At 43.0% G+C, this 27,926-nt stretch overlaps 1 protein-coding gene across 2 annotated transcripts in view; it reads right to left on the minus strand.

Annotated features, from left to right (window-relative positions):
• The window catches only part of pmepa1 (prostate transmembrane protein, androgen induced 1), a 40,254-nt gene extending 14,143 nt beyond the window's left edge, over positions 1–26,111 (minus strand). For both annotated transcript variants that reach the window (XM_056274358.1, XM_056274357.1), the window contains exon 1: positions 25,342–26,111. In XM_056274358.1, coding sequence (XP_056130333.1) covers positions 25,342–25,450 — 109 coding nt within the window. In that variant the 5' untranslated portion in view covers positions 25,451–26,111. The remainder of the gene's footprint in view (positions 1–25,341) is intronic.
• Between the last annotated feature and the right edge of the window lie 1,815 nt (positions 26,112–27,926).

Below are 27,926 nucleotides of genomic sequence, written 5' to 3' on the forward strand. Positions count from 1 at the left end.
GGTGATGTGTATAGATTATGAGAGCATATGAAATAATATTAATATGTGCATGGTATGTAAATGCTGCAGTCTGTCAAGACACAATTCTTCCACAGTTATCTCATTTCCTCACTCTCTCCTCCTCCTCCTTCTCCTCACCTGTCATGAACATGTTGCACAAGCAAGGATTTGCTATTTTCTGTTACTCTCTCTCTCTTGTCTAGACAATACAGCAAATTGGAGGAATAGAAGACAGCCAGTCAGACAGATATTCTATGTTAATCTAAAGCAATTAGCTCATTTGTCATCTACTGTCTGCTCGCTGTCTCCTCCTCTCCTTCCTCTTCCTCCCTTTAGCTAAAGGTCAGAGGCAGTCAGTGCCGAGTCAGACAGCTTAGAGCGCCCAGGCAGACACAGAGAGTGAGCGAACAAGCGAGAGCGAGCAAACGAGAGAGCGAGAGCGAGAGAACGAGAGAGCGAGACAGAGAGAGAGAAGGGGGCAGGGGGGGTTGGGGTAAATGAGGGAGCAAAATAGAGGGAAATAAAGGGAAGGAGGGAGAGGGGGGCGAAAAAGAAAGGGTGGGAAGGAAGGAAAGAAAGGAAGGATGCCAAAGAGGGACTAGGAGAAAGCGAGAGAAAAGGCGAGAGAAAGGAGGGATAGGAAGTGACGGAGTAAAGATATAGAGGAAGAGAGAGAGAAAGGTGACAGGACAGACAGACAGAAAGAGAAAGACAGAAAGAGGATGGGGGGGTTAAGCAAGTCTCTCTCAGGCCTCAAATGACTCGACAGTCTGGACAGTCACAAATAGCACAGACAGCTGTGTGTGTGCGCACGTGTGTGTGTGTGTGTGTGTGTGTGTGTGTGTCACTGTCTTTACGCACATTGTGGGTCATAGGTGGACAGTTTCCTTGCCAATTTCCATGAGAAAGGCTATAGTATGTGAATGTGTGTGTCTGTCTCTCTCTCTCTCTCTCTCACACACACACACACACACACACACACACACACACACACACACACACACACACACACACACACACACACACACACACACACACACACACACTCCTATTGACTTTGTAAGCCATGGTCATGGTTCAACCAACAACTGTGGGAACTTTGGTCCAGAAAACTCCCACTGTTGGTCTTAATGATGGGAACTAGGAAAGGGTTGGGATGGTGATAGTGATGAGGCAATTATCAGCCACCCTCATTTCTCCAACAATTCTCTTATAACTCCTTTTCTTACATTCATCAACACTTTCAACAAATTACCCTAATTAAAAAAAAACAAAAAACAAAAACAAATATGCTCTCAACATATTTGTATGACACAGACAACAAAGGACATGTTGATATTTGCTTTCTATTAGCAAATATTGTCAGGAGAGGAGAGGAGAGCATTAGCCTAAATTTAGCAAAGCTAATCCATGGCACTCCCACGTTAAACTATCTGTCCTATCTGGCATGCTAGCCCTAATGTTAATGCTCAGCAGGCCTCGCTGACTTCTGTGCCTCCTCAGCTTGATTGAATATACATAACATCTGACTCAATATGACCCGCTCTTCCATTAAGATACCAGAGGAAAACCGGATGAAGGCTTTGATCATTGTCAAGTCACTCATTCGTCCCTTCACTCGAGAGGAAGACATCAAGACATTAGGCTTAGATAAGAGCTAACATGAGTGAAACTTTTTTTTTTCCATTTCATGGGACCTTTAAGTGAACATAATTGGTCCGCACTCTTAAAAGTGCTCATTGCTTGTGTACTCGATAACATTTTATAACTGACACGCTCAACAGGGGTGACTTACTAGATGAGTTAGCAGCAAAAGCATTTGGTGTCTTGCAATAGGGAACTTAACCAGGACACGTGCCTGAGGACCCTGCAGTGATGGAGCGGACTCCCTCAACACAATGCTGACTTCTCAGAATATGTAGGAAAATAAGGATGGGAATGGAAGGTACTCAATGCCTAAGGTGTGTTTGTGTGTGTGTGTGTGGGGGGGGGGTGCGGGTTGCGGTTCCACACTTCCAGTTCCATCAAATTTACATTTTACCTTCATTTCCATTTAGCCTTAGTGGAAATGCATTGACATGGTTCTCATGGCCTCATCTTTTACTCTGATATCTCAAGTCTAAATGCTCGTGCAATGGGATTTTTCAGACATCACGACATAATAATATTGTGATTTGCAATTGTTTTATGGGTCCATCCCCTTTTATCTATAGTTAAATGTGAAAACTGCCATCATCCAAAGAAAATGTGCTACAAAATGAATAGGGATCGACCCAGACCGATAATCGGCTTAGATATTTGTCATTTTTCATATTATCGTAATGGGCATATTTTTTTATCAGCCAACCGATTAAAAAAAGTCCGCTGCGCAAGCCTTCACTCTCCTGAAGCACATCACATGCTGACGCCAACAACACAAACACAGAAGAGAGGCATCGAGGAGTCCGACCACTTTTCTAAGGTAAGAGGAGCATGCCAGATGCCATAAAACCCACTCGGTTGGTAAGAAAAGCATGCCATAACGTTAGTAACAAAACTCACTCCGTAACATTAACTTCTCCGTCTCTCTCCCCCTCTCACACACACCAAAAGAGCATAACGTCCGTCCACAGGAACTCGACAACAGGTTGTCAATTCAAACGGAGAACACACTTTCCACTGCTGTGCTTAACCTTCAAATGTAACTAGGCTAAAAAAAAAACGCTAATGTGTGATATTTTAGTTACACACAGAGTGTTATTGTCAGTGTTTTGCATGTATGCGCTGTAAGAGCGGCGGTCATTAAACATGGTATCATGTACAACATTTTCTTGTCATATAAAACATTGTTAATCCCAGATGACGAGGTTGGGTGGTAACGCGTTGCTGTAAGAGCGGTGGTCATTAAACGTGGTATCATGTACAACATATTTTGACGTCATATGTGCAACATATTTTGACGTCACAGTACTTTAGAGTTAATCTGAGATCGTCTTGTTTTGGGTGAATGGTTCATCGCTTGATTGGTAATGCCTTGGATTGGTAATGCCTTGGATTGCCAAAGAGGGGAGCATGCGCTGACTTTTCCTCATTCAATACATTGAACCGAAAGAAAGCAACGTATCCGTCTCTTTGTCTTCATTTTCCCTTTATAAGGTCATTGTCCTAGCTATGCCACCGTTCTTGTTAATGTATCAAGTAAGCAATGGTTATATGACATGCATGTCTTACTGCATTACTACCACATGAATCGTTAGCCGAATTCCATGTGTTTTTATGCTAGCTACTGGAAAGCTCATGCTCACCACGCAGTGTGGGGTAGCATAGAGTGGTAGCATGCTGCTGGTTTAATTGTTTTCTTTTATGAATGTAGAGTCTAATAGTTTAAAGTTGTTTGTTTTTTTTTGTCTTCGATTTAGTTGTATGTAATTTTATTATTTATTTAAATTTGTTCTAAAGCATTCCACTCAGATTGTTAAATTAGATTGTTAGATTGTTGTCAGATAGTGCCTTGAACTTCATTTTTATCTTTTTCAAATATTTTTTGTTAAACATACACTACCGTTCAAAAGTTTGGGATCACATTGAAATGTCCATATTTTTGAAGGAAAAGCACTGTACTTTTCAATGAAGATAACTTTAAACTAGTCTTAACTTTAAAGAAATACACTCTATACATTGCTAATGTGGTAAATGACTATTCTAGCTGCAAATGTCTGGTTTTTGGTGCAATATCTACATAGGTGTATAGAGGCCCATTTCAAGCAACTATCACTCCAGTGTTCTAATGGTACAATGTGTTTGCTCATTGGCTCAGAAGGCTAATTGATGATTAGAAAACCCTTGTGCAATCATGTTCACACATCTGAAAACAGTTTAGCTCGTTACAGAAGCTACAAAACTGACCTTCCTTTGAGCAGATTGAGTTTCTGGAGCATCACATTTGTGGGGTCAATTAAACGCTCAAAATGGCCAGAAAAAGAGAACTTTCATCTGAAACTCGACAGTCTATTCTTGTTCTTAGAAATGAAGGCTATTCCATGCGAGAAATTGCTAAGAAATTGAAGATTTCCTACACCGGTGTGTACTACTCCCTTCAGAGGACAGCACAAACAGGCTCTAACCAGAGTAGAAAAAGAAGTGGGAGGCCGCGTTGCACAACTGAGCAAGAAGATAAGTACATTAGAGTCTCTAGTTTGAGAAACAGACGCCTCACAGGTCCCCAACTGGCATCTTCATTAAATAGTACCCGCAAAACACCAGTGTCAACATCTACAGTGAAGAGGCGGCTGCGGGATTCTGGGCTTCAGGGCAGAGTGGCAAAGAAAAAGCCATATCTGAGACTGACCAATAAAAGAAAAAGATTAAGATGGGCAAAAGAACACAGACATTGGACAGAGGAAGACTGGAAAAAAGTGTTGTGGACGGATGAATCCAAGTTTGAGGTGTTTGGATCACAAAGAAGAATGTTTGTGAGACGCAGAACAAATGAAAAGATGCTGGAAGAATGCCTGACGCCATCTGTTAAGCATGGTGGAGGTAATGTGATGGTCTGGGGTTGCTTTGGTGCTGGTAAGGTGGGAGATTTGTACAGGGTAAAAGGGATTCTGAATAAGGAAGGCTATCTCTCCATTTTGCAACGCCATGCCATACCCAGTGGACAGCGCTTGATTGGAGCCAATTTCATCCTTCAACAGGACAATGACCCTAAACACACCTCCAAATTGTGCAAGAACTATTTAGAGCAGAAGCAGGCAGCTGGTATTCTATCGGTAATGGAGTGGCCAGCGCAGTCACCAGATCTGAACCCCATTGAGCTGTTGTGGGAGCAGCTTGACCGTATGGTACGCAAGAAGTGCCCATCCAACCAATCCAACTTGTGGGAGCTGCTTCTGGAAGCGTGGGGTGCAATTTCTCCAGATTACCTCAACAAATTAACAGCTAGAATGCCAAAGGTCTGCAATGCTGTAATTGCTGCAAATGGAGGATTCTTTGACGAAAGCAAAGTTTGATGTAAAAAAAATCTTATTTCAAATACAAATCATTATTTCTAACCTTGTCAATGTCTTGACTCTATTTTCTATTCATTTCACAACATATGGTGGTGAATAAGTGTGACTTTTCATGGAAAACACAAAATTGTTTGGGTGATCCCAAACTTTTGAACGGTAGTGTATGTTCATTTAAAGGCAGTCTTGCGTTGGGGTTTGTGTTGCTGTAAATTTTGGTACAATTTTTTTTTACATTTTCCCGCAACTGAATATCGGCCCCAAATAACAGTTATCGGCTGTCATAACATACCGATAATCGATATCGGTATCAGCCCTGAAAAAACTATAGCTCCATGTGTCAAAAAAGAACAAAACAAAAAAACTTAAAACTAAGTATGCTTCCTTGAGTAAACATTCAAACAATTCAAATTTAAATGTTCAAAGATGTAGAAATAATTACATCAAACCTCTTCACCGTTAATTGTGCTTCAACATTGGGATCCAGGGGAAATGCTGCAATTAGACCTGGGTGATAAAACGATAGCGATATCAGCGAAAGACACTTCATCAATAGCAATGAGAAAATTATTCGATAGTTTCACTTAAACACATTAAATGCAAACCGCCATGAAAGCCCCCCAGATAGCAAAGTATCTTTGTCCCAAATATGGCCCACATCTGCAGTTATCTTACGGCCCACATTTGGCCTTGAATGACGGCGTTGACTCAGGGTGAGTGTGGCTCCCTCAATTCAGCCACATTTGGGCCACATCTGGCCCACATACTATGTGCTACAACCCAAGTCAAGCCCGGTTCATTACATTTGGGCCATGTCTGGCCCACACAACACTTACCGTAACCCAAGTCAGGCCCAGGTTATGACATTTGGGCCACGTCTGGCACACACAACAGTTGCCAGTGCCGTAACTGAGCCGTAAGTACCAAAAGTGCCCCAGATTAGGCCCAAATGTGTCTGCTATCTGGGACACAACGAATACGCGTGCTCCCTCCCTGGCTCATAAACAGCCTATCATGTCCCTTGATAATGGAGCATGCTACGAGTGACACGCAAACAGCTAATCATTTAATAGATGTGTTCGGTTGCACCATCGACATGTGACACAACAACAAAAACAGCGTGAAGCGAGAAAATGGGTGCAGACGGTGAGGAAATTGTTGATTTAAAAAAAAAAAGGTCAACTCACCAGTACTGCAGTTTTGTTTTTGTTTTTTTTTGATGGTTATCAGAACACTGTGGTGGTTAAATTCAATCTTTTTTTCTCGGGGTCTTTATCAAAAGTAAGCCATTAAAAATGATCAATATCAACTAAAATGAAACATTTTATCATGATTATTTTTTCAGGTATATCGCCTAGCTCTAGCTGCAATATTAAAATCATCACAGCTTATTATTAAAACAGATTTTAATTGAATCCCCCCCTCGTCCCCCCACTAACATACCAAGTCACACTGGACAGTTTGTGCTTATGAGCACTGTAAGTTAAAAATGACATGTTGAAGATTTTTGGTTCATGAAATATTCAAGGGCTTCTTTGAATGGAAAGCCAACAAAATACCCAGTAAAACTGGGCTCATTTGTTCATTCTTGGGTGGAATATCACTTGTTCTGACTTTTCATATGATATTGCAGCTGAGCTCCCCAGGATGAAATGGAGTACACGGCTGTCTAGTAACAGTGGGATTTCACCAAATGTCAAAGACAAAATCCATAAACCAACTAATGACACACCTACGCTTATAATGAATATAAACCACAACACAAGCGCACACACACACATTCATACAAAAACATACACACACAAGCATACCTACCTTCTGCATCAACAACATGTCAGTGGGAAAGGTGTACAAAAATATGTATGGCTGCAAAAGAGAGGGAGGGGAAATGCACACAGTCATTAATGTGACAGCGGGTGAGAAAAGGCCTTAATATTTCAAGGTCTAAAATCAGGCAGCGACAAGCGACAGACACACACACACACACACACACACACACACACACACACACACACACACACACACACACACACACTTCCTTCTGTGCGCTAGCTGACCTGTAGAGCATTATGTCTGAAACATATGAAAATCAATTCTCATTATCAGTGGCTCGTCTGTGTGTGTGTGTGTGTGTGTGTGTGTGTGTGTGTGTGTGTGTGTGTGTGTGTGTGTGTGCATGAATTCCTCATTAAAAATCTAGCCAGCGGGAGCTAGACTGCCCTCATCGTCTCACACCCCCTCACCTTAACTAGAAGAGCACACACAAAGACAAGCCCACATACACACACAAATGCAGGCAAGCAAGCGCACGCACGTGTGCGCGCGCGCACACACACACACACACACACACACACACACACACACACACACACACTGTTCATTTGATTTTGAAAGGGAGAAGTCAGACAGGGGAGCAGAGGGTAGGTCACTTGGCAGAAGTGTGTGTGTGTGTGTGTGTGTTTGATGGCGGTAGGCCAGGGTGGTGCTAGACATAATAACAACCACTTACAGTTAGAATTGGAAGTACACACACACACACACACACACACACACACACACACACACACAAACACTGCAACTACATGAGCAAACACACACATGCATGCACATGCACACACACACGAACACACACACACACAGCATTCATACTGTCATTGATGCATGGATGGCAGTTTGGCAGGTTGGTTTAGAGGTTAAGAAGGCTGCCTGGTTGTTAAGGAATTCCTGGTTTAATTGCTTGTTCCAACATTGAGAAATACTACTTAAATGCCCTTGAGCCACAGCATTCAACCCCTATGATTTTTTTTTCTCCACCTCTTCCGAGAACATTTCATTTGTAATGTAATTGTGATATGAGATTGGCTCTTAATATGTACATGTCAACTATTTGGCTGGCTGGCTGCCTGTGCACCTGCGTCTGTCTGTCTACATGCATGCACGTGCATGTAGACCCCCCATGCATGCACACACATGCATGCATGTGCATGTATGGGATTACGTGTTGGGAAACACAGAGCTCAATTTTGCTGAAACCATTTTCAAACATTGGTTCTGCAACATTGTCGGATTGATTTTTCCAGCACCGGCAATGATTTTCTCTGTTCACACAACTTCTGTCTGTGAGATTTACAGATAATGTTTATTCACATGACATGACAGTGTCTTCCGTCTCATTCTCTGCTCATCTAGCATGTCTTTATATCATAAACTATGGCATTAAGATCCGTTATTTATGTCTGTGAATGTTCTCATTCATCCAGGTCATGGTTATCCAAAGGAGTTGAATCAAATGCAACTGGACTTGGTATATATCCGTGAAGACGTTTCGCCTCTCATCCAAGAGGCTTCCTTAGTTTGTGCCTTTCTGACTTAATTCATCACTTCGGCATTCCCAGTTTTCCATGTTACTGCATCACACACGGCTGACTCTCGATTTCATCCTCCGCAAGATCTGAAAGAAGTTCCCTTGTTTCCAGGTCGTCCATTTTCCAGACAGTTTTAAATACGCTCTTACTTTTACCGGTTTAAAAATAAATCTCACACTTCATCTGCTGTGTGCAAGTCACGTCTATATTCCTTGTGACTGGTTCAGTTGCGCCAATAAAATTGTTTTAATATGGCAATCTGATGACTTTTGTTCACTCCATCATCGTTTTTTAATGCTTCCTTCCATAAATGTGACTAAGTCGTAAGTTGGCACACTGCCGATTCAGCTTTTACGGAATATCATCTTTACCTTGCATTCACATGAGCCCGACACGAAAAACTGAGGGAAGGTTTACAGGCTAGTCGCCATGTCTGCAGAGGGGTATCGTGTCGTTGAAAATAGTTAAGGTTGATAGTTCAAGATTAAAATGTGTGGTATAATTATTTGCTACACTCTTGTAGACTAGCCTACTAATTGGCAATCATTGTAATCACAATACCTACCACTGAAGATAGTATACTGCCATAAAAATGAATTTGAACAGAGGGGATTCAAGCTAAATGCTCCTACAGGGGAGGGTCAGCTCATCCTGAGGTCACACTGAATATCCGCACAACACCTTGTTTGGATGATATCCGAAGGCATGCCACCTTGTGTTTGTGTGTCTGTGTGTGTTTGTGTGAGCACACGCGTATTTCTGACATAGCACATGCAGTTCCTCCTGCTACAGAGGGCGGGAGACATTGTGCACATAGGAAGGGGGCTGCAGGTGTTTGTGTGTTTTTGCACAGCTGCATGCCTCTACTTGTGTATCTGTCTGTATATGCAAAAATGCTCCTGTGAGTGCAAGTGTGTCTCTAAGTGTAAGAGTATAATTGGGGGTGCATGTGCTTATATGTGTAAGCTTGCACATGTGTGTGAATGGATGTGTGTGCGAGACTTTGTGTGTCTCTGTGTGTGTGTCAAACAAGCTCTTCCTGTCCAAACAGTGTTTTGCTGCCTAACTAGAACCAGCTCTACCGGTCCTTATTCGCACACCTGGCTAGACACAACAGTGCCCAAAACCCGATATACACCTGTCTGTGAGTGCCCTGTCCATCTGGGAAAATCATCTCAACCTGAATGAAGGCTGATGGTGAATGACGTGCACATATTGTGTTTATATGTGAATGTCCCCGAGTGCCTGTGTGTTCGCTGGCACGTCTTCAACTCAATATAACAAAAATGATTTGCATCCACGTCTTAGTGCGTCGATGTGTATGCATGTGTGCGCATCCGGAAATACGATTTACCAGTAATGATCAATAAGACCGCTCTCACAAAGCATGGAAGGTACACACGCCTCCAACCAACAACATCATTTATCGTTACCAACGAAATGTAACTAGTCATCCACAACTAGACTTACAGGAAATACATATAGACATACAGGTTTTTCTCAAGGCCAACTCACTTCTCATGACACATGTAATTTAGACTGCAGGAGAACCATAAGGGGGAGACCCTACAAGAGAAGAGGAAACACATATTTGAATCCAGAGGTGAGAGAGAGCATATATATATATATATATATATATATATATATATATATATATATATATATATATATATCACTGCCTTCCCGAAGGCTCCTTTGATGTTCGCTACAATAACACAGCATCAAGGGATAAAGGACCCCTTTTATGAAAGTCCTTAGTTTCACTGTGCACTTATTCAAGGCAGAGCTCGCTGAATCCATGTAACCAGGTTAAACGTCTCATAGATGAGATACTGGGTCGATCTATGGTCTACTCTTCTTGAACAAAGTGTGTGTTTGTTAGGAGAGAGAGAGAGGGTGGAGAGAAAGGGAGAGAGAGGGTGGAGGGAAAGAGAGAGACAGAGGGTGGAGAGAAAGAAGAGAGGGTGCAGAGAGAATATATGAGTGGGAACACTCCTGTTTTAGACACAACAAATATCAGTAAAAAACCCAAACAAGCTCAACGTGACAAAACCATTCAAACCAGGCATAACAAGGTATGGATAGGGGTGAGAGAAAGAGATAGAGGTAGAGAGATAAAGAGAGAGACAGTGAGCAAAAAGTTAGAAGGGAATGAAAGGATGAGAAAAATAAATACAAAGTGAGGAAGTGCTCACAAATTGATAAAATGGTTAGCAATAGAAAAAAGTAATAAAAAAAAGTCCAAATACGACGAAAACTACACACACACACACACACACACACATATATATATATATATATATATATATATATATATATATATATATATATATGTCTACAAAAGGGTAGATAGAGGGGGTGAGAGATGGAAGGAAGCAGAAAAGTAAAGGAGAAATTAAGGAAAGAGGCAAGAAAATGTATTTCATAGATGAATGAGTAAACAATGGAGAGATGGATTGCTCATTCATGCTAATTTGTGGTGAACCTGGCCAAAACCCAAATTCATAGAAATTTGAAAATATTAATCTAAAAACAAAAACTAAAAAATTTCTACCTATGCTTCAAGTTAGGCCTGTAGATGAGTCCAAAGCCAATAACATGCGAGGCGTTGTACTGCTTGTGCTGTGTATGTCTGTGTGCATGTCTACAATGGCATGTCTGTGTTTGCAGTTGACTTAGTATGGCTTAAATGATGAATGGATGGATGGATGGATGGATGTGAAATTGGCTAGCTGGAAATTGGCTCAATGGCTGTAGAGCACAAAAGCAATATTGATGTCATGTATATGTGCCTGGTGTGTGTGCGTGCACTAGGGTGTGCACACGTGCACCCACCGTAGCGTCGCTTCTGTAAACCAGGTGTTTGTCAAACACAATGGATGCTGCACTGGTGCCAAGATTATGTCAACACAGCTCTGATTAGGGCTGTTTACAAAGAACCTGTTGGCTCACAGATTACTTCCTCATCCACAGTCACAACTCATCCTCCATTACAGAGGCTAAAACCTCATCTTTCTCTTGAAGCGTCCTGCCTAACTCTCCCCCAAATCCCCCAAACCCCCTCTCCACCACTTACTTATTTTCTCAATAAAACTTTGTCTTTTCAGAAACTGATTCATATTAGGTCACAGGACTATTGTCAGGACGCAGGACACAATTCCAATATGGCAACTACTTAAATAGTCTTGTCAGGAGTGGCTCTATGCAGTATCACCAAACAAATCATTTTAAGCTTAGTTAACTGAAGCTGAAAGACTTGTTGCAAAGGCTGGCAAGGGCAAAACAAGCAGTCTTTTCCATGTTAGTTAACAATGCAACAATAGTGGTGGCAGGGGCAAAAATCTGATATCAACTTTGGAGGGGAAAATTACATGACATTTTCTCAACAGCAATTCCTGAGCGGAACACCAAAAATAGTGCTGTAACTAACAAACACTCACTCTGCCAGCAAATTAACACTACATTGCATTTCCAGATTTTCTCATTGACTTGAATTCAAACAGCTGCAAACACTGCTTGATGTCACTGTAGCTAGCTAGCAAACATCAGCTAACCACTAGCTAGCCTAAAGAATGACCTGTAATTCAATGCAGCGAAAATGAAGACTGGTGATGATTATAAATGTGTTTTATTGTATTGACTGGTAAAAGTAAAAATTGTCCAATATATCCTTTGTTTCTTTTGTCAGCTTTTTTTTTTTATTTAGTCTCAGTCCTGTGTCAAATGTCCTTGTTATTTTTTAATCATATTCAGTCAACATCATCCCGTTTTTGTCAAGTTTTAGTCGACTAAAAGTCTGGACATTTTATTCTTATCTTAGTCAAAGAAAAGTGCAACAACTTCAGTATAGTTTTAGTCAATGAAAACTATTGACCTTTTAGTCTATTTTAGCCATCAGATTATATTGAACATTTCAGTCAATCTAGCCTAGCCAAAACCAATATAACATAACATTTTATCTTATTATCTGATGAAAAACACAGGTAGGCTATAAAACACAGCCTACATAATGTAACACCACTGCCTTACTAGTTGGCTTAATATAGCTAAAAAACAACCTAATGTTATCACCAAGACGTTAACCCATCTCAATTTCTTTGTGGTGAAATATTCAGCACTACATAAACTGGACAGTTAAAGCAACACTAATAGCGTTTTTTTTTTTTGCTAGCTACTTCGTTATCTTTTGTCCGACATTATTATTTGATGCCGAACATATCAATTAATGTCATATATCATCCTCTGAACTATGATTCATTCGTCCGTCTCACAAAATTTGCACCAGTCGACCTGCTAGCTAGCTTCAACACGGAGGGTTTGTTTGTTTTAAAACCAGCGTAGCAGGAGTGGGTGGTGGTTTGTTGGTCACTCCTTGAAATAGATCCTGCCACGATAACCTTCATGTGGTGGGGATAACGAAGGGATGAAATGGACAATTTTTTATGTCCATGCCCCAGGTTGATATATAACATGATGAAATTATTCATTACTGAAGCTTGACATGAATATAGGAGCTAAACAAACTGAGGATGAGAGATCCCGGTCAATGATTACACACTTTTTGCAACATCAGCAGTGTGAGCAGGCCCATGTAATTACAAAGCAGATGGGTTTACTCACATACTAGGGTATGACTTTTTGCTAATTTACCCAGATTTGAGTACCACTCTGAAGGGAAAGTTTGTTTCAACTCAGTCATATCCAGGCTTTACCAGAAAGTCATTAATGTTAGGGCTGACCTGAATGCTTCGAAGCCTTTGATCGTTGACATGGTACTGGACAGCAAAAATCAGTATTTGAATTTTTCTTTCTTTTTTTTTTCTTTTTTTTTCAGGAGACGGTAAATGGCAGTTGGCAATACAGCACGGGAAAAGCTGTAATTTTTTAAGATTTCCTGTAGAGGGCTACACTGACAAAAAGCCTTATTTCTTTTTTATTTTCATGAGCAATTGATTTCACTTCGAAAGTGTTTTTGCAGCCAGTTTATCTAGCTAGCTAAGATGGAAGGAATCTCTGTCTGTCTGCCCTTCGCTTTTCTTAACAACCGTTCATCCGATTGACTTCACACTTGGGGAGTGTATTGCTGAGGACCCAAGTGTTGAGTGAGAAGTTGTTTGGATGAGCGGTTGTTGAGAAAATCGAAGGACAGACATATGTAGTACATACAGACAGAGACGTTCTTCCTGTGGCGACCGGACGAACAGCGCCACACTGCCATTGCGGCCCACATTGTGGTAGGAGGGGGGGGATTACACCTGAACGGTCACTGCACTAGTTTCAATAAAGAGGAAAGACCTTGAAGTCTGATTTTGCCTTTGTCTCTCAATAGCATAATGTAGTGCAATAACCGCCAAATGATAGGATGGGATAAAGACATAATAACAATAACAGCAAACATATGAACAATTCAGTATAGTCTAAGGCTGTAATTTATTTAATTTGGTTAATGTACAGTCGGTCGTCACCCCCCCCCCAAAAAAAACGCCGTATATAATATTCGAATATTTGAATACTTGCTACCAAATATTAGAAGCCCCCCCCCAAAAAAAAGGTATTTAGGGCAGCTCTAACTAATGGAATAGAAAATGTAACCTAAATACATTGTTTACAAAATATTCCGAGACAGAATAGCTTACCCTGTATGTTGGGAGAAGGAGTCCAATCTACCGAAATAGCCTTCTTCCCATAGGTCTCCAAGGCTAATAAAACATCCAGTAGTTTTTTTGTTTGTGAAGCTTGAATCAATTCATTTTGTTCTGGTACACAGTCTAAATCTTGAGACAGATGTCAGGCTCAGTGTGACTTCGCTCCTATGCTTTGAGTCACACTCAGAATTGGATGAGTATTTAACATGAAATGACATATTCAATCTCATAAACGTGTATACATTCCCAGACACAAAGGATTCAAAATGAGAGGGAAGGAAAAGATTAAATGAGATAGAGAAAAGGAAAGAAACTACAATAAAGACAGGGAGAGTGATATGTAAATTTAATTTGGTTCCTTTAGACATAGCCCATGAGTCTGGCTAGCAGCTAGCTTGTCAGACAGCAGTTTAAATATAAAATAAACAGGGAAACACGACATGTGAAATGTACAGCAAGACAAAGAGGCAGAGAGAAAGAGAGAGAGAGAGAGAGAGAGAGAGAGAGAGAGAGAGAGAGAGAGAGAGAGAGAGAGAGAGAGAGAGAGAAAGAGAGCCCATGACAAATGAGCCAAGTGCTTTAAATCAACATTGAGTGTCTGACTGTCAGCCACCTCCTTCAGCCCTCTCCCCTGTCTAGACACATTGCAGTGGAGCTTCTGTTAACATGTGTGTGTGTGTGTATGTGTGCGTGTGTGAACGGAGGGGGGGGGGGGGCAGGGAGGGGTGTTCATTGTCACCAAAGTGGGGATTGCTTTTTGTTGAGTTTGGGGGTATATGGTAAGTCATGTGTTTGCTGCGAGCATGTTTGTGTGTGTGCCCATGTGTTTTGAATATTTGAATGCATAATTGCAACTATTAGTATTGCAAACAGCAAGGGGGCAGAGTTCGGTCTAGTGTGTGTGTGTGTGTGTGTGTGTGTGTGTATGCAAATCAGGAGGTCCCAGCTGTTTCCTATAGGCCAGAGGGCAGAAGGAGGCACAGACACACCCCTTACCACATGCAAGTGTGTGTGTGTGTGTGTGTGTGTGTGTGTGTGTGTGTGTGTGTGTGTGTCTGGGGGGGGGGGGTCAAATCCCATCCATCAATGTGAGTAGGAAGATTCAGTGTGTATTTTTTGTGTCTGTGTGCAGGTCTGTCTGTGTGTTGACTGGAATGTCCTGGTCTTGTCTAGGTAAACACTAGTTTTAAGTCATTCTGGTCTGACTACATAGGCATGTGAATTTTGTTGTAATGTCATATTGGTGTGACCTGCTGCAGTCTTGCTTACGGCTCGCAACCTGCTGTGTATCACACTGAAGGAACGCAAAACGACAATAAGAATTTTGTGGTTGTGTCATATGTGTAGTTTACTTGTAGAGGGATGAGTGTAGTTTGCTGTCTGTATGTACAGCATTAATTTCTATTATTGGAAAGGAAAAGTAAAAACATGCAAGCTGTTGTCTATGAATAGTGTTATGTATCATCTACAGTCTATATGGAGAGTCTTACGTGTAGCCTCCTGTCTTTAAGTAGGGTTACATGTATTGCCCCTGAGCGATACGTATCGGTGACAGTGTGTATACTGTCTTATTGCTCTAGGTGGTCAAGTCGAGTCAATTTTATTTGTGTAGCCCAATATAAAAAAGTGGGGAAAAAAGTGGTAAAGGTAAAGAAATTGTAAAAGTTATTCCTTTACAATTTCAGCTTATGTACCGTGGTGCTTTGTTAATGTGTTAGATATCCTGTTCTCTCTCCCTCTCCGTAATTACACACAGATGAAACGCAAATAAGGAACAGAGAGAGAGAGAGAGAGAGAGAGAGAGAGAGAGAGAGAGAGAGAGAGAGAGAGAGAGAGAGAGAGAGAGAGAGAGAGAGAGAGAGAGAGAGAGAGAGAGAGAGAGAGAGAGAGAGAGAGAGAGAGAGAGAGAGAGAGAGAGAGAGAGAGAGAGGAGAAAAGAAGCGAGGGGGTTATTGTGAATATGAGGTGGCTTCTTTACTGCCCCGTTGTCTCCCGCATACACACATGCATGCACGCACACACACTACCCTTTCCCCACTCATTCTCCTGACCTGACCCTTGCCCTTTGCTCTGCCAGACACCCTTGTTGCTGTGGGAGCCTCGCCCTGCAGACGTTGCATGTGGCTGGCTTAATATGCAAAACACAAGAGAATTAGCATACACACACATCTAAACATCTGAATCTGTAATGCCAATTTTCATGCGGGTTTGAGTACATATGCATTTGTGTGTGTGTGTGTGTGTGTGTGTGTGTGTGTGTGTGTGTGTGTGTGTGTGTGTGTGTGTGTGTGTGTGTGTCCAGCTGGCTTTCTATCATTTTCTTTGGCTCCTATGTCACTATCGCCATCTATCAGTTTTCTATACAGAAATCAGAAATACTTGGTTCATCCCCGAGGAGAAATTGGGTAACATAGGTTTCCTATATTATCAGACTTGGAGCTTTTCCAGGTCTGATGGCGAGGGAAGATGGGCTGTTATCAACCATTTCACATGTGCCCTCTTGTTAAACCTGGGTAGAGATCAAGTTGTACAAAACCAGTTGATGAAATACAACATTAGACTGACCTGCCCATATTATCCAATTACTCCCTCATTACATTTAAACTATTAAAACAAGAGACAACCTTCAGTATCAAAGCTGAGACATGCTTTGATTTATTACCTTGTATAATAAAAGTCTTTTTTAAAGTGTTTTCAACCCTACACAAACACAGATCCATCCTGACACAGGCCAATTAAAAAAAAGGCGTGACAAGTTGTTTTCTTATCAGTCATAAAGCCACAACTTGGAAGGCCTCCATTGTGAGCACAGTCTTTTAAGCAGACGTTGGCTTTCATCCCCATGGCATATAATCTTTTAGTAAAGTAAACCACCACTTAGTCGTCTAGACCAGTCAGGCATTAGACGGACTAATTCATTAAAGACGCGAGACACCCTTTTATGCAACGGACTACATTTAAAAGGCCTCTAATGCACCGTAACTTTGTACTTGCACCATTTGTGACCAAATCTAGATACACAACCCAGTAGAGACAGACTAGCTAGTTTTCCATCTCAGACATAACAAAAACCCCGTCCCTTCCAGACACGAGGCATTTAATGGACACTACAGACTGGCGTGGCATCGCTCCACTGCAGATGAACGACTGAAAGACAAGGGACACCTTTCTCCACGACAGCAGACGACAACCAAGGCATGTAGAGGACTTGGCTAAAAGACAATGACCTATTCTGGTACAGACTAATTAATTACATATGAAGGACACTCATACAAAAATACAGACAACAATCTGGTCATTTAAAAGACCACATCACCATTCAGTACTGATTTTGACTCGGACTAATTAAGGAAAGACAAGAGACACTCTTTTACATATCGCCCTGTGATAATCATCGCATTTAGCGGCCAGACAACCATTGCTTTTATCAAATCGACAGCTGACTCCAGCACAGAGAACAGTCTATGGCTATATTCAGTGGGCTAGACAGACATATAGGCCGTTGTTTGAGTTCAGACTAATTAATGGGGCACTATGGGACTAGCAGACTACAAGGACTTCGCCTTTGCACTGTCTCGTATGCAGATCGTATGCAGAGAGAACGCAGACACATATGCAACCCCCCCCCACACACACACAAACACACACATGACACAGACACAACTGACTGTGCCCTTGACCCCTGAACACACTCAGATGCACACATTTATACCCACGTAACACCCCCTTGTGACCTTGACCTCCAAGCACCCGGACGCTGCATGCATCTACATAAATGCATGTTTAGAGCATGCTGATGACGTTTTAAAGTTCATTTGTGTGTTTTCTTCAGTGTGTGTGTGTGTATTTTGTTCAGTGTGTGTGTATGTATCGTGGCAAAAGCAGAGAAGGGAGATGAAGAGGTAAGAAAGTCTGGGTGGACATGGGGAGAAGGGAAATTTTCCCCTCCCTTGAAAATGACTACGAGGTTGTGTGTCCTTAAGCAAGGCACGTAACCTCTTGACGGCTCCAGCGAGACCTCTCAGTGGCCGACGGTAAATGAATGCAGTTGTGGCAAGAAGACGGGCGTACACACAGTTGGACACTCCTAGTGACCGAGAGTCTTGTTTGATACAAACACGGCTTGTGCAGAGCGAAAACGATATCCACTTCAGCTAATCAAAAGAAAAGGCAGCCGTAGAGGTATGTAACTGCTATGGAAACAAAAACCCTCTCAATTGATTTTGGCAGAACGGTATCACTCGCATTCACACAGCAAGAGCCGCACCACTCAACGCACACACACACACACACACACACACACACACACAAGACACACATGCTGTAGTATCACATGCACACAAACGCAGAAACTACACAGGCGTGCACACACACACACATACACACACACACACACACATACACACAAACACGCTGTCCTGAGACAAAGCCAGACAGAAAGGTTTACATAATAAGTCTAGGAGGCCAGCCAGAACAGTCTCAACCATTTAATTTCCATGATTCACACACAGCCGAGAGAGAGACACAGAGCGAGAGAGAGCGGGAGAGAGAGAGAGAGATGGAGAGAGAGAGAGAGAGAGAGAGATGGATGTGGAGGGTCAAAGAAAGAAAGAAAGCTCTAGTCCTGATGTGTTTTAAGTATTGTCAGGTATTGTTGCAGTGCCAAAATCTTGCCTTTCCTAACAATGGCAAGTCAGGGATCATGGTTTCCATTCAAAAAGAATGATGTGACACACAAGGAAATAAACTGGATCTTAATGTTTTGGGGTTTTTTTTTCCCTGCTGTAAGCATACAAGTAAATACTGTCTGGGATTTTCCCCTCATCAAATGGCGTTTGGTATTCCATATATCTGTTTATGTACGCACCTATTATAATTTATTTAATGGAGGGGGCCATAGAAACCATAAGAGTCGTATTTTTTGGCAGTCTCCTCACATTTGCTAGCGCCAAAATGGAAAGCTTATGCAAACAGATCACATGATCATCTTCGGTCATGTGTTGTAAGATTTGCTCGAAAAAAAAATGTAAGGCTAACTTACATAAGGACAGCTTTTTGCAACCATGACATAGATAAGTCTGAATTGTAGAAGTGGACTATTGATAATATGACAAATCACCCCTGGAAGAAAAAGAAAAAAAAACCCACTATGGTACCACCATCTGGTGAGGCAACTACTCCGGTTCCTCTACAAATCTGCAATACGGAGGTAAAACACAAACTGATATTTTAAGTGTTTAACTGAAGTTTTCAGAGTAGCTCGCAATGACTTGGTAAATGGAGACTAGCTGCAAGCAGAGACATTTTCAGCATTATAGCGTTCAAACTTTTGACATGGCAGTTACTTTCTAGATATTATATTTTGCCTAAGAGTGCAATTTAGTCTCTTCAATTCTATTCAGAACTGCCTTACTGGCGTGAAATATAACTCAACTTGACAAATCAAGAAAACACAATTTCATCAAGATGGCACAATTTCAACAAACATCACCAGGCTTGACAATATCACATTAAAAAAACCAGCCGCTGTCATATTCAGAGAGCTGATCAACTAATTCATCTTAAGTCAATTTTATCTGTATCGCCCGATATCACAAATTACAAATTCTCCTCAAGGGGCTTTACAGCAACACAACATCCTGTCCTTGGACCCTCGCGTCGGATAAGGAACAACTCCCTAAAAATACCCTTTAACAGGGAGAAAGAATAGGAAGAAACCCCAGGGAGAGCAACAGAGGCGGGATCTCTCTCCCTAGACAGACAAGTTTTTATTTTTTTCTTTGTAATTTTTTTCAGTCCATTCTCATCCCATGGTTTCAAATACTGACGCTGTTGAAAAATGTACCTATGTATGAGACACAGGTAGGTTAACCACGAACTAACCGTAACCTTAACCACTACCTAACCATCACGTCATTCATATCTATAAATCAGAGTGGAAATTTGCCATTGGTGCCCAACACCTGGCACATCTCTATACAGACGCTGAAGGGTACCTTGCATGTATTATACACCGATGAGCCAAAACATTATGACCGCACACAGGTGAACCGAATAACGTTGATCATCCCCAAACAAGGGCACAAGTCAAGGTCTGGGTAGATTAGATGGTAACTGAACAATCAGTTCTCTGAGTCAACGTGCTGGATGCAGGGGAAATGGGCACCTGGGAGGCTCTGATAAGGGCCAAATTGTTATGGCCAGACGACTGGGTCAGAGCATCTCTGAAACGGCAAGGCTTGTGGGGTGCTTCTGGTCAGTACCTACTGACAGTGGTCCAAGGAGAGACAAACCACAAACCGACGACGACAAGGTATCGGGTGCCCAAGGCTCATCGATGCGTGAGGGCAACGAAGGCTATGCCGCCTGGTCCGAACCAACAGAGGGTCTACTGTGGCACAAGTCACGGAAAACTGTAATGATGGTTACGGGAGGAATGTGTCACAACACACAGTGCACCGCACCCTGCTGTGTATGGGGCTGCGTAGCCGCAGACCGGTCAAAGTGCAAAGTGCCCACGATGACCCCTGTCCACCGCCGAAACCACCTACAATAGGCATGTGAGCATCGGACCTTGGAGCAGTGGAAGGTCACCTGGTCCGACGAGTCCCGCTTTCTTTTAGATCACGTGGATGGCTGTGTGCATGCGCTCCGTTTACCTGGGGAAGTGACAGCACCAGGATGCACTGTGGGAGGATGGCAAGCCGGTAGAGGGAGTGTGATGCTCTGGACAATGTTCTGCTGGGAAACCCTGCGTCTGGGCCATTCATGTGGACGTCCATTTGACATGTACCATCTACCTAAACATCGTTGCAGACCAGGTACACCCCTTCATGGCAATGGTATTCCCTGATGGCAGTGACCTCTTTCAGCAGGATAATGTGCCCTGCCACATGGCACACATTGCTCAGGAATTGTTTAAGGAACATGATAACATGTTTAAGGGTTGCCCTGGCCTCCAAATTCTCCAGATCTCAATGCGATTGAGCATCTGTGGGATATGCTGGATCGACAAGTCCGATCCAGGGCAGCTCCACCTCGCAACTTACAGGACTTGAAGGATCTGCTGCTAAACGTGTGGTGCCAGATACCACAGGACACACCTTCAGGGGTCTTGCAGAGTCCATGCCTCTGCAGGTCGGTGCTATTTTGGCAACACATGGAGGACCAACAGCATATTAGACAGGTGGTCATAACGTCTTGGCTCATTATTTTATATCAATGCTTTGTCAATAGCGTCATTATACGATGCCATGGTATGAGAATGTGCTAGTTTTTTTTTCCCAATGTAATTAATATACTGTCTGAGGCTAGGATACGCTGACACGTATTTGGCTGAAATGTCTTCCCTTCTACGAGAATGCGTTGGAATTTTTTTTAGATAAGATTTCAGGAAAAAAAAAGCAGACTGTTTTGAATTCTCTCCCTCTCCCTCTCTCCCTATCTAACCCAGGAACACATTATGTCTCCTTTCCTAGAATTCAATAACCCAAATAATACAAATGCCCTCCAGCTGAACCCAAACACTTTCACTCACTCACACATGCACAGTCTCTCTCTCACACTCACACACAAACACACACACACACACTCTGGATAACATTTATGCTGGCTATGGTCACAGGACTAAGGGGATGGAGATATGTCTGTGCTTGTGCACGTGTGCGAGTGAGTTAGGCAAATAGAGAAACAGAACGAGTCAGTCTGTGTGTGTCTGTGGGATACTGTGAATGTGAGGGAGTAGACTGCAAGCTGATGGTGAAAATGTGTGTTTGGGAGGGATGTCTGAATGCGTCTCCATGGCTCTTTCTGCGTGTGGGTGTGTGTGTGTGTGTGTGTGTGTGTGTGTGTGTGTGTGATGTAGACAGCCAGACATGTAGGAACAAATGTACAATGAAACCAAGCCCCTAGTAGGAAATGATTCTAAGAACTGATACCATCCATGACTTCACCATACACACACACACACACACACACACACACACATATACACACACACATCTAGAGACACACACACACACACACATCTAGAGACACACACACACACACACACACACACACACACACATCTAGAGACACACACACGAAACTACACGGCTCGCCTGTGAGTAATGGTGATGTCATATGCTTTGACTAGCAGTGTCTGCTGCTCAAAACAGATGTGCATAACTTGTGTGTGTGTGTGTGTGTGTGTGTGTGTGTGTGTGTGTGTGTGTGTGTGTGTGTGTGTGTGTGTGTGTGTGTGTGTGTGTGTGTGTGTGCGTGTGTGTGTGTATTCTATGTAGGAGGGTGTTACAGGTATATGAACCCCTTCAAATAAATCCTTGCAGATGTGAATGGGAGGGAGAAGACACAAGTAGGAGGCAGAGAGGGGTAGAGAGAGAGGGAGAAAAAGAAAAAAAAAGAAAGAGAGAAGGGGTTATGGTCAGAAAAGATGCAAGGCACTGAAACCGCCTAGGTTCATGGTTCCATTCCCTGAAAGGTCGGAGGCTCTGCCCCCCGTCTGGCGATACCAGCGCTAAAGCCTAGAAACTAATGGTATTGTAAGCATCCATCAAATTATGAGTGTGTGTGTGTGTGTGTGTGTGTGTGTGTGTGTGTGTGTGTGTGTGTGTGTGTGTGTGTGTGTGTGTGTGTGTGTGTGTCTCCAACACAATCTGTCTCAGTATGTGAATCACCATGATTATTCTCGTCCTACAGATGGTTGGTCCTTATTATCGTTTTATGCCAGGGACAAATCTCATGCCAGGGACACGGGAAGACAATTCAAATCGGAGTAGACAAGGGAAAGATGGGGTAGCACACGTTTAATAACCGACACTGACAAACATTTCTACTTTTTCCGACCTTTTAGAGATAACTATGGTTCTGGGGAGCACCGGTAGCTTTTCTTCTCTCACACTCAGGTTTCACAGGCCATTGATGATCCCCGTTCTGGTTTACGTACTTCACCAACTCACACTACAAGGGTACATAAACACTTGTCTAAATTACAGTCAAAAAAATTTTTTTTTTCAAACATGGTGGATTTTTTATGACATGAACGTACTTGTCTGGAAACAGAAAGCGAAAGATTAAAGTCTTCAACCCTCACAAACTCCAAGATGGATTGTTTTGACCGCCCGGCACGACCACCCCAGATCAGCCCAGACTCGGCTCGAGCCTGAAAACCAGTCGTAATGGCCAAATGGTTGCCAATTCAAGCTTGAACTTTAGAGTAGTGCGTCTGGCATTAGCCAACAACCAAAATCTCCTTAGATGGGCGTCCTCACCGCGAGGCCTTCGTGCATGTCTCCTTTTAGAGTCTTCCGAGAAATGAGAAACCCCATGTCATGTTCTCATTTGTTCACGAGCACGCTTCCCCTTGCTCTGCTCTTCATGCGTCCTATTATCTGTCCATCTGAAGACTCCTGCTTGATTAGCAGACTAGAGTGGTTTGTGATATCAGATATGTATCATCCATCTGATGTCACCCATCCCAATACTGATGCTGCAAGCCCCCCCCCCATCTTGCTCCCTCATCTTTATTGTTAAACTACATGATAAACCAGAAGTAGGTTTTTTTCTCTTTATTTACTCAAATCACTTATTTTTTTTAGGAAAAACAGACCGTGCGTCGTTATATCATCACAGACACACAGCATGACAGACTGGAAATACATCTGTCCTAACACATAGACATCATTAATCTCTCTTTATCTCGTTTTTCTCTCCCTCTTTTATTTATCTCTTGTCCGTATTTCTCCGTGCAGCTTTGCGTTTGCCTCTCGGTCTTCCACTTGCTGTCTTCTTTGTTCTTTCCCTCGCTACCTTTCCCCCCTCTGTATGTTTCTCCCTCTCTTTTTCTCTGTTTGTTAAGATGTCAACCCTACATCTCTGTCCTGTTGCTCAGCTTCTCTCTCGTTTGGATCCACCTCTCGATCAAACGCTGCAGCATCCTTCCATCTCCTCTCCCATTTCATCCCTCCCTCTCTTTAGCCCTCTCTCTCTCTCTCTCTCTCTCTCCTCTCCTCTCTAGTTACCTCTGTTTCCGTCCCTCATTCTCCCAGACTAAACATCATGTCTTTCCCCAGACAGAGATGAACAGAGTGTGTGTGTGCGTGTGCACGCGCATGCACGCGTGTGTGATTCACACACACACACACATACATATATAGGGACACACACGGCCGGGTATATGTGTGTGTGTCTGTGTGTGTGTATGGTGTGTTTTTCATAAGAAAAATAGGGTTCAGGAGCATGAAGCTCATACATTGCTTTAAAATAACTAAAAACAAATGTTCAATTCTGCTGATTTAATGTTGAGAATAAACATTCAATCCAACAAAGCACACCAGGTATCACGCTATTTGTGTTTTAAGTGTGTACACATGCACACGTGTGTGTTCGTTTTTGTTTATGTGTGCTTATGTCTGTCTCTCCCCCTGGTAGCTTTCCATTCAGTCTGTAAGTCTTTGTTGCCCATGTCTTTGTGCATGCTCAATAATCCAGGTAAAGAAATCACAGAAAACTCAACAAAGCACCTCGCTGAAGCTCTCTCAGTAAACTAAACCTTGCGTCCAGATGAACTGATTCAACTTGCTGCGATCTTGTCCATGTTTCTAGCCAATTAATCTGAATCCCCTCTAGCGTTCACGGTCATGCAGTACTATATCACTCTCGCAAACGTGCAATAATCAAGTTATTATCGTTATCGCTCTTATACAAAGTGAAGTGTTATTTTCCTCATAGTCCTAAATACTTCCTCGTCCAAACCACAGCCGTCCACAGCCTGTCTAGTCTACTTCCTATACCCGCAGCAGCATTTGAACTCGTGTCCACTGTCCTGACGAGCCTGGTCTACCGCGGCGGTCTGACTTATCGACGGTTTTGACCTTAGCCGGGGGACACACACACACACATGCACGCACGCACACAGCAGTCAGACGGCTAGACGTCTGGCTTCGCTGGAATGACGAAGCGACAACAAACTTCCAACTCCACTTTCAACCCATCGACCAGCCGGCCGCGCAATTATTTAACAACCCAGTCGCCCGAAAACGTTCCCCCGAATGTGCCAAAACACGAACTTTCGGACAGTTTTCAAATGTTTCTACGTGTGGTCACAAGTCTGTGTTGACGTCAAAGTCCGACGAAGGTTGCATGTATTGAGAAAGTGACTGTGTGTGTGTGTGTGTGGGAGGGGGGGGGAGCTAACAAAGTAGTTAGCCGCCGTAGCCGGCGACCACAAAACTAACATCTAACATTGGCGTTTTGGTTTGTTTTCCAAAAACAATGAGAGGAAGCAGGTCAACAGAGATCACAAAGCGGCTTGTGAATAACCAATTAAAACGGGTTACTTACTAATCTCCATACTCTGGAAGGAGGTGGAACGCTTGCAGTTACAAGTGCAGGAGACATTGGTCTGTACGGCAGTGGTCGTGGCGTTTAAAACACCCATGAAGTTTAACATTTAAATCGGAGAGGGGGGATAAAAGACGCTGGAAAGGAGGGATGGAAAAGAACGAGTAGAAGAAAGAGGAAAACCCCCCTTCTCCTCCCCCTCGGTCCGTCCGCCTCGGTCCTCTCCTCTTTCCTTCTCCAAAATGTTGCTCCGTTTCTTGTCGAAAGAGAGAGAGAGAGAGAGAGAGAGAGAGAGAGAGAGAGAGAGAGAGAGAGAGAGAGAGAGAGAGAGAGAGAGAGAGAGAGAGAGAGAGAGAAATCACGTCAAGGAGACCGGGAACGGACAGGGTCGACAGGAGACACCCGGCTTCTCAGCGGTTTTTCTTCCTCCTTCTCGCTGTGTGTCTCTCTATCTCTCCATCTGTCTGTCTTCTTGAGGCTTACACTGTAAGTCGGGGGGGGGGATCCGTGTTACAGTGGGCTGTGTTGGTTTCTTTCTTTTTTCTTTTTTCTTTTTTTTGGTCGTTGTTGTTGCTCGCCCTCCTACATGGGACAGCAGCTTACGGAGAAGTGTCGGCGGCCCCGCGGCGTCGGTTTCAATCAGGTTAAATAGCTCCTTGTGGACGTGGTCGGTTTTTCTTTCTACTTTGTTACCGACAGACAGGAACGCTGACGGATGTCTGGCCCCCTCTCCCTCTCTCTCTCTCTCTCTCTCTCTCTCTCTCTCTCTCTCTCTCTCTCGCTCTCATTCAAGTCCAAGTCGGATCGGATCAGTCGCCGCGGAATCGGGTAACCCAAGTTTTCCCCTAATCGCTGATTTAGGAGCAGTTCTTAAGTGTTCTCTCACGCAGCTGTTTTATTAGTGTAAATTCCCAAACTGACTTCGGATCAGTGTCTGGGGATGAGGGTTTGGAGGGAGGGGGGCAGTGGTGGCGGCTGAGGGCTCAAATCCTGGGCGGGGCCACAGAGCCAGACAGCATTACGTCAGCGCTAGACTTGGATAGACGAGAGATTGACAGGCCCGAGGGACCAATGGGTTTGCGCCGTTACGAATCGGTGTCATCCATCCAAGGCGAGAGCTGCCAACTTTTTAATTAGGCCTTACCAGCCTTTAAAGAGCTGTATTTCAAAAATGGGCCATGAAAGGGTTCTGACACCAACCATAATCCATTAAGTAGCAATCTGTGAGTAACTACTTCATATTTGCCGAGTTCATCCACAGGACTTTACTCGGGGATATATGAAATAAAACGAGAAAAAAATAGGCGCCCACTACCACAACGGTGTGCGGTTCCAGACACGTGTAAATTTGGAATGTTAAAAAGCCTTTATTGGATGGGCTACAACATTTAAAAATAGCACTCAACACGCATCGGCTATCGGCCCTCATCAGAGTGCTCTAAAAAGCCAAGGTAGCCTGGCCTAATTATGAAATCCTAACACCTGTGCCACAATGAAAAACTGCCCCAACTAACGTGTCAGAGATGCGTCGTTTATAAAGTTCTATTGGCTTACACTTTAATAATCACTGTATATGGCCAATACGGATAATATAGGAGCAACAGCAGCAGTTGTATAGAGTAACGCTTAGGTGGGGCGAACTTTTCATCAAATCACAATAGAAAACGAAGCGAGCTGTGCTATATATGTCCAGAATAATTTCACTTTCTCTTGTATCGCAGGATCGGTAATCTGATGAGGACGTTCTCCCATTTAAGTGCTACTCTGTGTACAACTGCTTCTGTTGCTCTTGTATTTGTCCACACACGTGGCTGGAACTGGTTCCTGTACCACCGACTCCATTGTGGGAAGAAGAGGCTCCCTATTTTTTTCTTGTCATAATTCCCCTCAAAGTGCACGTGCACTCCTCCAGCGCTCTGTGCAAAAGCGTCTTTTTTTCTTTTTCTACAAAACGTAAATCATAATTCTGAGAAGTTCAATTTGCTGTGACTTAAATCAGAAAGTGGCTGATGAGTTTAACGCCTTGCTCAAGGCACTGTGACAGGTCATGTGACTCTCCTGCCCATGGACGCGTTCTGAGTCACAGTTGTGCTCTTCCCGGTTTAAGAAGCCATTCTTTTGCAAAATTTTTTTTAAACATTTTCTTTTCTTTCAACAAAAGTTGTTTTGTGGTGTAAATAAGCACCCAACGCCGCCTTCACGCATGCACATGCACACACAAACTCATAGAGCAGCTGTTTAATTTAAATAAGAAGGTGCCACAATTGATCTATACGCAATGATGAGGCTAGCTGCCACTATGTAGACAACGCTGCCTGCCTTGGCTCTGCACAGGGGCTCTACTGCCCCCTTCTGGAATCACAGCTGATCCAGGCCATAAGCAGTGAGCGCTCACAGTGGACAACAATGTAGATCACTGAGTTTCATATTTCCCATCTCTGTTGACACCTGTTGGGTAGCTAGCAATCGACAGGCCACCACAATCACAGAGAGACCAAAAGAAAAAAAAGTTGTGACGTAAACAGCCTTGAAAAGGACTGAGAGGTTCTCAACAAGCTACAAAATGGATATTAAAGCAATTTGAA

Source organism: Lampris incognitus, chromosome 2 (genome assembly GCF_029633865.1).
Source record: "Lampris incognitus isolate fLamInc1 chromosome 2, fLamInc1.hap2, whole genome shotgun sequence".
NCBI lineage: Eukaryota > Metazoa > Chordata > Actinopteri > Lampriformes > Lampridae > Lampris > Lampris incognitus.